Here is a 13,564-nt window from a genome sequence, read left to right on the forward strand (position 1 = left end):
AATCTACAAATTTACGTGCCATTCTAATGAAAGTTGAAACATTTTGCAAATAAGTGTCATTCAAGAATGATCACTGCATTTGTATCTCAGTCGATAAGACAAATAAGTCATGACTTTCAGCTCTACTTTTTCAGCTAGCAAACTAGTTGAGAGCATTGTCAACAGCGCCCTTTCCTGGTTAGTGCCTGCATGCCGTGCACTCCCTGTTGTGTCCATCGCTCCAACACATGTGACAGTCGTCCGCCATTTATTGCGGTTAATTGGTTCCAGACCCAACCGTGATACGTGAATTTCCGCAAAGTAGGATTCCTTTTTAATAAATTGAATATTTTTGTAGTCAGAGCATAGAAAACTTGTTTACGACCTTCTAAATATGGGTTTTAACATTATTAGAGCCCTCTAGACATTAAACAACACCCTTATAGTCACCTTTCTACTCACATTACCCAATATAGTAGATACAGTAGACATCAGGAGAGAAAATAAGACATATAAGACATAGTGGAGGCAGTGACACAACCCGTTTTCAACTCTGTCTTGTCAAAGGCACCGCATACTCCTCTCTCGGACTGGCTTCACAGTGTGAAGAGTGACTACATAAGTAGTTACCCAATGAGGATTTTCCTTCATCACGTTTATGGATAATGACGAGCTGTACTCATTTCATGATCATACTCGGCAAAAATGCGTTATCCCTAACGGATACTCGTCCAAAACAAGTATCCGGCTCATCCCTAGTTTTTAACAACCCTTTAGAAATGAAATAACATCCCTATAGTCACCTATGCATTAGTATTACATTATTATCAATGTTGCCAGGTCTGCTTAATACAAGCAACAGCTTACGACCGTCTAAACATTGGTTTTAACATTATTTGAACCTTTTAGACATTAAATAACACCCCTATAGTCATCTATAACCTTGTTTTACGCTATACAGTAGACATAATAAGACAAAATAAGACAATGTAAACACACACATCAGTGTTGCCAGGTCCGCTTACTATAAATGATTTAGGGCTCGTGTTTTTTTGGAACGTCGCTTGCAAATTCCCAACTTCCCTGATGTTTTGGGGCGATGTTTTGATGTTTCTGTCACAGGATCTGGCAACACTGACACACATTCACTTAGCGTACAGTTTGTTAGGGCCCGAGCACTGATGTGCGAAGGCCCTCTTGAAACTGCTATGTTTATTATTACCACATGCTTTTATGCTTGTAATAAGTACTTGTTCATTATAATGACAAACATAGTTGGCACACACAACCACTAAACTGTGAAAGTACTGCAACTTGTTCGATGATAATGATGATGCTGCTGTTAAATAAGAGTACCCAGGCCTTTGTCTTTAAATGTGCAAGTGCAGTATGCCTTCTAAATGCCTTATATTTGTACTTCATTTTTATACTAGAAAATGCATAATTTAAAGGGACCACAATGTGATTTTTTTTTTTAAGGAATGCATTTGGAAAAAACGTGACAGTGAAGCCTCAAAATGTCTTGTTTTTACGAAACGCTCAATTGAGAATATTCCACACAATCAACAAGATTCTCCGGAAACAATCCATTGACTCATTGATTTTAATTTCCATCCCTTGCTACGACACATATAGTTCTATCGACTGCAAGCACCTGCAGTGGTAAACTGCAGAGAATCGCTGACACTCGATAATCATCCGGCCTTTAGCATTCTCAGAGTCAGCTCTTTAGACACAACAAGAACCTCTGAAGCACTAAATTGCCCCTTGACATTACGTTGAGCCTAGAGCTCACCATTTTTGTTAGCTTTTTTTTAAGTCAAGAGAAAGATACCCAAGTGCGGGAGTGACTCTGTGTCATGTTATTAACTACATTAGCACACACAATAGGTACATACTGGCATAGCCGGTTACTACTGACTTCATCTTTACTCAGCAAATTAGTTCTAGCCTTATAGTTTTAAATACAGATGCTATTCTGAATGAATTAGATGCGGTTGAACTTAATATTGCAGCCATTTGTCATTGTTATCTTCCTAGACTGATACAGACACACCATGTTTCTGGCATCGGGACCACCACTGGCACCAAAGTCACAGTGGCCCACCAGTCTGTTGTCAAGGAAACGACTTCCTTTACACATTTTGGATGGCGGCTGCTTTTGCATCCAATCACACTCCCCTTTTTGTGTGTACGTGTGAGTTTGTGTGCGTGTGTGTGCGACTCCCGCTGTGTGTTGTGTTGACTCTGGGCTCCTAGTTGTGGTCTGTGCCTTGAGATGGAATCATTCTCATCTTCACTACAGGTAATACATGCCTTTTATGCTCTTTGTTCATTTTTAACGTTGGTGTGCATGTCCTCTGTGAGATACATAAGTGGCAATGTATTTTTTCTGTACTACGTACTGTACGCTTTGTCTGTTAAAAGGTCAGTTAAAAAGAACAGTGAAGGGTAAAGATGCTCGACATTGGCTTTCTCATCGCCCAACACTTCGTTGCTGATACCGATGTCAACAGCAGCTCCTCCCTCAAACCAATGTCGTGTAATGAACACATTATGCTTCTTTTACTGGCTGCATTTCACAAATGAACGCCGTTTGTGCAAAATAAGACAAATACTGCAATATGCAATCCAAGTTATATAGAAAAAGTGCCATATTTATTTTCACATTTGTCAACAAAATAGCCATTTAAAAAATGATGACCAATAGTGAACTAAAGTAACACGTTCTCCTGCATGATACAAGATGCAAATTTGTATGTGGCACAAACATCCATAGGACAACAAAGTAAAGTGAAAAGTGGAACTCTGGAGTAATACAATCAACAAATTTATAAACTGGGCTCATTCAGTACGTCACGCTTGAATGCAGCATCAATTGAACATATTACTTTATTACTTAGTAATACTTAGTAATATTGCATATTACATATTACTAAGTATGAAAGGAAGACACCTTACTTCCCACTCGCATAAGCAAATTGCATATTTACAATCCAAAGGCGGAATGTGGAAATAATTCCACTATGTGAGCAAGCTCGGTGCTGTGTGGAGCACATCATCACTCACGTGGCGATGTCATTATCGGCAGAAAAAACAATTACGATTTGTAAATTTTAGGTCAATATCGGCCAATAATATTGTTCAGACAAAATTATTGGACATTGCCAGTGAAAGGGGAAAGGGTTTGTTTATGTGTCAAACTAAATCTATTAACAAAAAATTAAAATTTGACAAACTATACCTCTCCAAGCATCTTAAATTAATTTTCCATATTATACAGTATTTAAATTGTTGCCAAACATATGTATTCATAACCGTATTTAGCTTGCTCCAGTTGGTGGACATTTTTGTTTCAGGCACATTTGACAGATGTATTTGTTGCATTTTTGCTATAAAACTTTTTAAAAAGCAGGTTAGTTTTTGACCGTTGTATGACATTATCAATGTGAAAATTCACACTAAAATGTAACGGGAGCATTTTCAGCTAGAATGCCTGTCCGTCATAAAAAACCAAATAACAAAACATGAGTCTTCAAAAATGGAGACAGATAAATAAAAGCACAAACTCATGCAGTTAAAAATCTTGGCAGGCATATTTAGAGGTTGCTTGGTTACTGTAATGTATTGGTGCATATCAGGGAAATTGGCTTGTGAGTGGATTGTATTGAGTGTCCTTGTGACTGTGTGTGTGTGTGTGTGTGTGTGTGCGTGTGTGCGTGTGTGTGTGTGTGTGTGTGTGTGTGTGTGTGTGTGTGCAGTGAAACAGCTACCATCATTTGCAGTAACCATTGTTGCCATGCAGGAAAACACTCTTCCAAAATTAAGCCTTTAAAATCCTAATGAAAATAATAAAGTCAAATCAAATTCCTACAGGAACCAGTATAACTATGAAGGCGGATATGCATTATCAGTGAACCCTTTTAGAAGATCTTTTTTTCCGATAATTCTGGCCATACTACTATTAAATACATGAATCATCATTACATAATAAACTGTATAATAATAATAAACAAACTGTTGACTCTGCAAGGAAAAGGCTTCTTGAGACGTCATCTGTACTTCTGTGTAGAAGGTGTCGGACGTTTCGCTCCTCATCCGAAGAGCTTCGTCAGCAAACTAATAAGTGCTGGTACCTTAGGCCTTAAATACAGTAAGAGTGGGCGGAATTGGTGTGCCAACACCCTCCTCCTATTGGTTCGTTACACTAAGCCTGGGCGGAGCAGTGGTATAATCCTATCCTGTTATTCACACCTACGATAAAAGGGAAGTGTCGCTCCCTGAATTGGGTATGAACGACTCTGATACTGGCTTGTTAGCATCTATTGTTCTGGCTCGGCCCTGCCTTCACCTCATTTGCAAGACTAAGAGCTGTGGGTTTTGGTCTCAGTAACCTGCTGAACACAGGGTCCAAATTAAACCTCAAACCACCATTCCGATTCAATGATGGGTTCTGTTGTTTGACAAAAATAGCTTCCTTAACTCCTCTTTCAAACCATCTGTTTTCTTTGGCCAAAATCTTAACCTCGCTGTCCTGAAAAGAGTGATTGGTAGCTTTCAGGTGTAGATGTACTGCTGATTGAGGACCACTAGCATTGTCCCTGCGATGTTGATAAAGCCTTTTTTGGAGCATTTGCTTAGTTTCCCCAATGTAGTGCTCTTTGCATTCCTCATCTTTACAGTGGATGGAATAGACCACATTGCTCTGTTTCTGGTGTGGAGCCTTGTCTTTAGGATGCACTAATTTTTGTCTCAGGGTATTTACTGGTTTGAAATAGGTAGGAATTTTGTGTTGCCATAAGATCCTCTGGAGTTTTTCGGAGACCCCCGCTACATAAGGGACTACCACTCCTCTCCACACGGTGGGCTTTTAACAAATGTCAAAAGAAGAGAGTAGGGAAAGAAACCCAAAAGCCCACAGAAGCAAAAAGGTGGTTTGAAAGAGGAGTTAAGGAAGCTATTTTTGTCAAACAACAGAACCCATCATTGAATCGGAATGGTGGTTTGAGGTTTAATTTGGACCCTGTGTTCAGCAGGTTACTGAGACCAAAACCCACAGCTCTTAGTCTTGCAAATGAGGTGAAGGCAGGGCCGAGCCAGAACAATAGATGCTAACAAGCCAGTATCAGAGTCGTTCATACCCAATTCAGGGAGCGACACTTCCCTTTTATCGTAGGTGTGAATAACAGGATAGGATTATACCACTGCTCCGCCCAGGCTTAGTGTAACGAACCAATAGGAGGAGGGTGTTACCAGCACTTATTAGTTTGCTGACGAAGCTCTTCGGATGAGGAGCGAAACGTCCGACACCTTCTACACAGAAGTACAGATGACGTCTCAAGAAGCCTTTTCCTCGATGGACAACTCCTGTACGACTGAGAGCCTACACAGACGTGTTGACTCTGCATTTATTCATACAGTATTCTGTGGTTCGCGCCTGATGCCCACCAGTGCCAGACATTACACCTTAGTTACGGCACTATGCAAATACAAAATCACTTTTTCAAGGGTCCAGGTTCATCATTAAATTGAATCATTGCTTTTGTTAGCATTCACGCTGATCCGTCCAATCCTCACTCAAATGTATATATTACACACAAAACCTCTGGGTGTGACGCTGAACAAATGCAGTCAACTTCTTTGGTGGACCATAGCGAGGTGTCAAGGTGTTGGTAATCTCCTTTATAACCTTGGCCATCTTCATAAAGAGCAACATTTCTTTTTTTCACATCATCAGAGAGTTCTTTGCCATGAGCTGCCATGTTGAACTTCCAGTGAGCAATATAAGAGAGTATGAGAGTGATAACCCTGAATTTAACTGGTGAGGGAAAAATGGCTAACTGGGTATAATTTGGACATTTTCACTTAGCGGGGTACTCACTTTTGGTTTAACCAAGGTCAATAATTCTGTTTCTAAATTGCAATTTATTTAACTAATTTCAAGAACCTCAAAGTTGGCATTTTCCTGTACGCTGGGATGGGAATGTTTGACTCCCATGATGATGCCGTTCCACCAGTGTCCCTAACCTATCGCTTTTTGCCGCTGGCTTATCCGCTGCCTGGAACCGAAAAGCTCATCACCACCACTGGATCCTGCTGTGTCCGTGTTTTCACAGACATGCCTCAGATTAGAGCCAAATGTGATTTTCCCACCCCTTGTGTCCAAATCTCAGGGACAATCCTGTGTTTCTGTGTGTGTGTTTTTTTGTCTTCAGAACAAGTGTCAGCTAGGATTGTGCAGGAAGTAACAGCAGAGGCAGTGGCAGTGCTAAAGGGGGAACAGGAGAGTCAAAGGCTGCCATCAGGTTTGCCACATGCACACCTGCACCAAACACTTAGTGGGCACAACATTAGGTACACTTGCATCTGATGGAATATAAGACAAGAGCTGTATCAATAAGTCTACCTTTCCAAAAAATAATATAAATATGTGCTCAGTTGATCAATTGATTTCACTGCCACTTTGAGAGTGAGGTGCTCACAGCACTCAAAGAAAACTCGAGTTTCACCGACTCACGTTTTGACGAAGACTCAAGATTGACTGAGTCACAGGTTGACAAGACTGGAGTTTTGCTGACTCACAGGTGTACAAAGACTCAAGTTTCACTTACGGATTGATAAAGACTCGAGTTTTACTGACTTATGAGTACTCAAGGAAAATTCAAGATTCACTGACTCGCAGTTTGACAAAGACTCAAGTTTTACAGACTCACTTACTGGGAAAGACTCGACTTTCACTGACTCGGGGATGGACAAAGACGAAGACTCGAGTTTCACTGACTCATGAGTGGACGAAGACTTAAGTTTTACTGACTCATGGGTACTGGACAAAGACTTAATTTTTTCTGATAAAGACTCCACTTTCACAGACAAAGGGGTACTCGAAGAAAACTAAAGTTTCACTGACTCACGGGTGGACAAAGACTCGAGTTTCACTGACTCATGGGTTGACAAAGACTCAAGTTTAACAGACTCACATGCTGCTAAACTTTCAACTTTCACCGACTCACGGATGGACAAAGACGAAGACTCGAGTTTCACTGACTCACGAGTGGACGGAGACTCAAGTTTTACTGACTCACGGGTACTCGACAAAGACTTCAATTTTTCAGATAAAGACTCTACCTTCACTGACTAAGGGATACTCGAAGAAAACTCGATTTGCACTGACTCACGGGTGCACAAAGACTCAAGTTTCACTGACTGACAGCTGCTCGACAAAGACGTTATACTGACTTACAGGTTGATAAAGACTCTAGTTTCACTGACTCATGGATGCTGGACAAAGACTCAATTTCTTCTGATAAAGACTGTAGTTTCACTGACTAAGGGGTACTCAAAGAAAACTCGAGTTTCACAGGTTGATAAAGACTCAGGTTTCACTGACTCCCTGATGGACAAAGACTCGGGTTTCACTGACTCACAGGTGGATGAAGTTTCGAGTTTCAATGACTTAAGGGTATGCAACAAAAACTTGGGTTTCAGTGACTCACGGGTGGACGAAAACTCGAATCTCACTTACTCAAGGGTCCTCGACGAAGACTCAAGTTTCACTGACTCAGGGGTTCTCAACAAAGACCATAATTTCACAGACTCACAGGTACTCGGCAAATTCTTGATTTTTACTGATTCACAGGTCCTCAATGAAGACTTGAGTAGAGATTCATTTCAGTGAGTGACTCATAAGAACCTGACTTTTCCATCATCACTATTACTATTTGCCTTTCTACTGTACCAAATATTATGGCGATTCTTAAACCCCTTTGGGTTTTAATAGCAGTGCCACCAGGTGGTGTATTTGTGTATTTATTTGAAAAACAATAGCACAGGCAATACAGTTGGGGTGCATCTTTTGGGTGCAACGCTTCATATGTAGAAACTACACATGACTGTATATACTGCACTTAATGTTGTCGCCAGTGATAGTAATGATTTGAATAGATTACAAAAAACCTGATAAAATATGATCTATGTCACAATTCTCTCATCCTCTTTCTACATTTCTACATAGTTGAAGACACCACCAATTTACCTCCCTCACCTCCTCCTTCACCTGCTGCAGAGCACTTTGGTCCTCTTGAGCAAGGTAGGCTGTGTGATTCCCCACCCCTCAACTCTTGCATTATCATAACCTCTGGAGTATTTTTTTTTAATTGGGGTGCTGAGAACTCCGGGATTACTCTGTCCCAATTGTCATCTAGAGTTCTCAACAAATAACCCATTTTCCAACACTGATTCTGCTCCATCCTCGTCATTTTGAAAGAGTAACTGACTTCTCAAACAACAACACAACCACCACAGTACAATGAGTTGTAATCATTGTTTTCCTCCATTTGACTCTCTAACCTGCATAACTCGCTGTCTCCCCACATACTAATATGACAGACTAGTAACTGTCCTTGTTTTTTGTCCCTTCATAGTGGGGTTTTTTTGGCAATTGTGAATGTTTTTTTGTGTGTGTGACTCTGCAGTTTTTAGGCTTACACTGCAGGCATTGTACTGTATCTATCTGTGTATTAAAGCTTGAGACTAGGTACAAAACAGGCTTATGATTGAATTATTTCAGCTGAATTTGTTGACTAAACAATCCAGCAAATGTATGATGCAATGCCATTCTCGTAAATGTTAGCATAATAATATACGCTATAGATGTGGATTTGCTTGATAGTGAGCGTGGTGCATTAGCAGGATTGACCATACTCTAGCATATGGAGCATTGTTACAAACCATGCCAGTGCTTGGCTTTTTTGGGAGTCTGAGAAAGTAAATAGGACTTTTTTTTTTAATGGTAGACGTAAATTTGAAAGATTTGGTTCTACCAGATGATAAAAAAATGTCCCTGGGTTTGGTTTGGTTGTTGTTGGGGTTTCATTACTTTGTAATGTTCTGTATAGTTCACCTATTAAGCATTGATAGAAAAACCATGCCAAATTTCGTAGAAATCACACATAGCTGGCCTGACAATGTTGGTTTCTCTTGAGCTGCTGGTCACGGTTTCCTTGTCAATGTCTTTGTCTGTCAGCCCCTTCTCTGATTACCGTTTCTTTTGTTGGCTATTTCCAATTGTTCTATTCAGTTTGGCGAATGTTTCCCCTCAAGTGTTCTAAACAGAAAATGTCCATTTTTAAACCATCACTGGTAAATATTTGTTGCTGATCGGTTGACGACAAGCACTTCTCAGCTGACCAACTGTTTTTAGTTTATCAAATAAAAAAAGCAATAAAACAGGAGAACCTCTGAAGCAGGGATCACCAACTGGCGGGCCGCGGTCGAGTATGGACCCAGACGCTGTTCAGTACGGACCTGGACCTAATTATTTAAGTTTTGATGGGGCGCTTCTATTCTGACCAGCACAACTTTTTTTAGCCCTTACGGTAGTGGTGGATCAGCTCAGGAAATCCACTGACCAATTGCATGCAAGTTAAGCCATTCCACGTGACTCTACTTAGCAAATCAAATCTGTTCATTGGCGCTACACATTGGCGACTCTAACAACAACAGAGACAGATGAAAGAGGAGAGGAGAGAATCGAGTGACATGGAAGAACGGGTGAGACACACAGGGCAAGAAAATAGACACGAGTGATAGAAACGGATAAAGAAGACAGCGAGACGAGTAAAAGTTTGAAGTCGCTGGCCACCGGACCTTAGCTCGTGTTCTGTATGTGGAACCATTTCAATTTTAATTGACTACCCCTGCTCTAAAGTAAAAGAAATATAATTTGGATTTCTTCTTTTCCCATAAAAGATGGATATAATCCAAAACAATGTCAACCCCTAAAAAAACCTTTATTAAAGTCATTGCTGCAACTAATGATTATTTTCTTAGTCGATTAAAATTAAGTTTATTGTTTTGAATAAGCGAGTAATCGCCCTAAAGACGGACCAAATCAATATGAATGAACCAAACACAAACAGTTACTGGTACGGTCCGCAACATATCCGGAAGGAGACAAAAATGTCGATAACTGTTTTCCAAAGTCAAAGCTGATGTGTGTGAATATCTTGTTTTGCCTAAAACACAAAGATAAAAGGTCTGCTTTCATGGATGACTAAGGAAATTAAAAACTATTCATATTTGAGAGGATGAAATCGGAGGATATTTAAATTTTTAAATCAAAAAAACGATATTGAATACCAAAATAGTTGTTGATTAATTGGATAATGTAATGTTTTCAGTAACATTCATAACAGCCATTCAAGTCTAAGGATAAATTTACTGGTCTAATATTAACACGTAAAAACAAAAAAACATGATACGAAAACACGAAAACCGAATTGTAAAAAAAACGAAACACAAAACTCATGTTATAAATAATAGTTATAGTTTTACACACAGAAAACAATACAAAATATATCAACTGAGGCGTTTTCTGAGGCGCAATGTTTGGCCGTATGATAACTAGGGGTGTCCGGATCCGATATTGATATCGGATACCAAAAAAAAAACTGTGTTGGATTACATCAGTCTCCGATATTGGTATTCCGATACAAACAGTCCATTCCAGATTCTTCCCCACCATTTAGCATATTTAGCAAGGAGTAGGAGTGATGTCAGCCGAGTGGCTTTGTTTTTTGTTAAAGTCAGAAAAAGACGATGCGGCTGAGTGCAAAACTTGTCATGCACAAGTTTTCCTTGGTGGCACAGAAACGGGGAATTTTCCTCACAACCAAGCTCATCGCACATTTGAAGGCTGTTCCCGACACCGTGGCTTCCTGAAACATCCACCGCTGCTCGACACATTTCCAAACTTTAGAGGTTCCGCTGTTTTTCCGCTTTTCTTCACAGTTAGCAAACTTTTTTGTCAGTTATTGTGCCACCTGCTGAGTTGGCACGTTTCCATTTTGAAGCCACAATTGTGCCAACTCAAATTTAAAATGGACATTTTCGGTGTATTTCATAACTTTTTTTTTTTCCCCTGCCTCTTCCTTTACTTCTTCCTCCGTCTGGGTGTCCAGATTTCCCTGCAGTTCTTCTCCTTGTGTCTGTCTTGTTTGTAGATGTAGGGGATGAGGAGGAGGCGGGCCCTCTCCGCCGCTTCCAAAATTCACGGGAGAGGTGCAAGTTCCTCGCCCCCTCCATCTCAGTTTCTGTGCCTGAGGACGACCCCTACCACTCTGACGAGGAGTACTATGAGCACCCCTTGTTCAGCCCTGAGTGGACGCACTCGGGCGCCCGCCCCACGGGGCAGGCTGTGGCCTTTAGACAGATTGAAGGTGAACCACGCACGGTTCCTCTTTGCCGTCTCCCTCCCTCCCTCCTTCCCTCCCGTCTACCTCCTCTTTCCTTTTTCTCTTTTAACCATCAATTTCTCCTCCCTCTTCTGTGATGTGACCTCCTCCCAGCATCTTTGCTTCCTTCCGTCTCTCCGTCCGTCATGTTTGTGTGTTTGCGTGTCGTTGTGGTGTCCATTCACTCTGAATCTGAGGAACTTCAGATGTCTTCAGAAGTCATAATTTTATCATTTACTTCACCCAATTTCATTGCCGCTTGTGTTTGCAATCATGTTAAGTTTGACATGCAGTAGGAGCTTTCAAGGGAGGTAGGAGGACAGTTTTATGGAGGTTTTTATCAATGGACACGGTTTTATGTACAGTATTTATTGTGACGCTTACGCTTTAAACTCACCACAGTGTTTTGTGAGTTACCGTTGATGTTTGTTTTAACATGGTAGAACATTTACTCTAATGCTAACCTAATCATATGACTTTGACTCAAAGGACCTTCAGCCTGATAAACACACGCTCCTAAACCTGTGGACCAAATATTGTATTTTCTCGACTGTAAGTCACACTTTTTTTCCCCTAGTTTGGACTTATATATAAAAATATATATAGAATTTAACCAGTTTTTATCTTAGTTCTTATTAACTGTTAGCCTATTCAGCCTCCCAGCTATTTTCTTTATGCTATTGTGTCGGTTAAAAACTGTTAATGTGTTACATTAACATACCGGACACTCGTTCGGCCTGTTGTTCTGTGTGCCGTTGTATCGTTCAGGGGTGTCCAAACTTATTCCATCGAGGGCCACATACTGAAAAGTGATATTTTTGTAAAGCAACACATGTAGATGTGCAAAGAAGTTATACATATTTTAAGAAAACACCGCATCTCATCTTTGTGATGTAGTTGAAAAAGCCTATTATGAGTATGAGCTTCGGTCTTTGCTCTTTTTTCCCCATTTTTCCCATATTTCAACTTTCTACTTCAATAATCTTTGTAAATTTTCTTCTTGTCATACTGTATTATGACTGTACAGTGTTTGCATACAGGGTTTCCGCTACACGTAATTGATCGCGGCGGCCCGCCACTACAAAATTAAAGGCGCCACACCTTAAAAATGAACTTGAAAACAATGTTAAGTAATATATTGTATGAATTTATGTACTACATATGCTATATTAATACATATATAGCTTATTATTTACATACATAATGACCACAATTAGCGACACTCAATTCAGCGTTGCCAACTTGGCGATTTTGTCGCTAGATCTGGGGGCATTCCAACCCCCCTTGACGACATATTTTCTCAAAAGCGACTCCCGACAAATCATGTCGTGTTAATGTGAGCCATAGAATAAAGATGGCACAATCTGTTATTCGCTGTTCAATTGTGCTAATTTAAAACAGTTCTCAATAGCCAAGTGGATTGGGAGAACTTTGGGAGGCGCTGGCCGAGATCAAATATTAAAGTTGTTTTATTTTGATGAAACGATGGACAATTTTAAATGAACAAACCAAGAATCAAGTTTATTTGTATTTCTAAATGTAATGAAGGTGTTTTTACTCACTTTTTTGCTTTTTTTCTACAACATTTGACATCATATGCAAATGACATGCAAATTAGACCATGATGTCATCCAGCAACTTCTAGCGACTTCTAGGACAATCAGTAACTACTTTTTTTACTGAAAAGTTGGCACCAGTGCCTCTACTCTATGCGGCACTAGCGTCTTGTGTTGACGTTCACTGTGTTCCCTATTATCGTGCAAATAAAAAAATAGTCCGTAAAATGTGTAGTCAGTTGATGACACCCTGTCACATGCGAAGGCTGTCTATGCCAGCATGTGTGATCGCTCACGTTTCAATCTCATTCCACTTTCTGGCGCCTTTTACCCATTTGCACTTTGCACTGCCTCTCTGGCGGTAGCTAAATAGATCATGGGCGAGCTACATCCATGCTAACTTACTTTTTAAAGTGTCACTTAATCTTGCTCTCTTGTTGTCATCGTAATACTTATGGCTTGTCTTCAAAACGCTACATGTGTGTCTGAGTTGTTCAACAAACACGTAGTGTGTCCAGCTTTAGACGGTGATGCTATCACACTCCAACAAGGTACTCTTGCTCATGTGCTAGCGGCAGCTCACCAGCTGATGTTAAGTGTTCTATTCAAACATGACGCCTGTATTTAATGACAAATGAGCACACTGAGTGGAGATGTACTTTGTAAATAGACTACCATTAATTGTTGGCATTCACGAAAAATAGCTCACCTCTCCTTTCTTTTTTGTCAAAATAGATTTAATAATGTCGTCCGAAGTCAGCTGGGATAGGCTCCAGCATACCCCCGAGACCCTAATGA

General features: G+C 40.3%; 1 protein-coding gene across 8 annotated transcripts in view; it reads left to right on the plus strand.

Annotated features, from left to right (window-relative positions):
• The window catches only part of map2 (microtubule-associated protein 2), a 94,332-nt gene that overhangs the window by 50,103 nt on the left and 30,665 nt on the right, over positions 1-13,564 (plus strand). For 5 of the 8 annotated variants that reach the window (XM_054788279.1, XM_054788281.1, XM_054788282.1 and 2 more), the window contains exons 5-7: positions 6,195-6,284; positions 7,991-8,065; positions 10,980-11,195. In XM_054788279.1, the coding sequence (XP_054644254.1) occupies positions 6,195-6,284; positions 7,991-8,065; positions 10,980-11,195 (381 nt within the window). Of the gene's footprint in view, positions 1-6,194; positions 6,285-7,990; positions 8,066-10,979; positions 11,196-13,564 lie in introns of those variants that run through there. The other 3 variants (XM_054788285.1, XM_054788287.1, XM_054788283.1) reach the window with 2 other exon arrangements.

This window comes from Dunckerocampus dactyliophorus, chromosome 9 (genome assembly GCF_027744805.1).
Source record: "Dunckerocampus dactyliophorus isolate RoL2022-P2 chromosome 9, RoL_Ddac_1.1, whole genome shotgun sequence".
Taxonomy (NCBI): Eukaryota; Metazoa; Chordata; class Actinopteri; order Syngnathiformes; family Syngnathidae; genus Dunckerocampus; species Dunckerocampus dactyliophorus.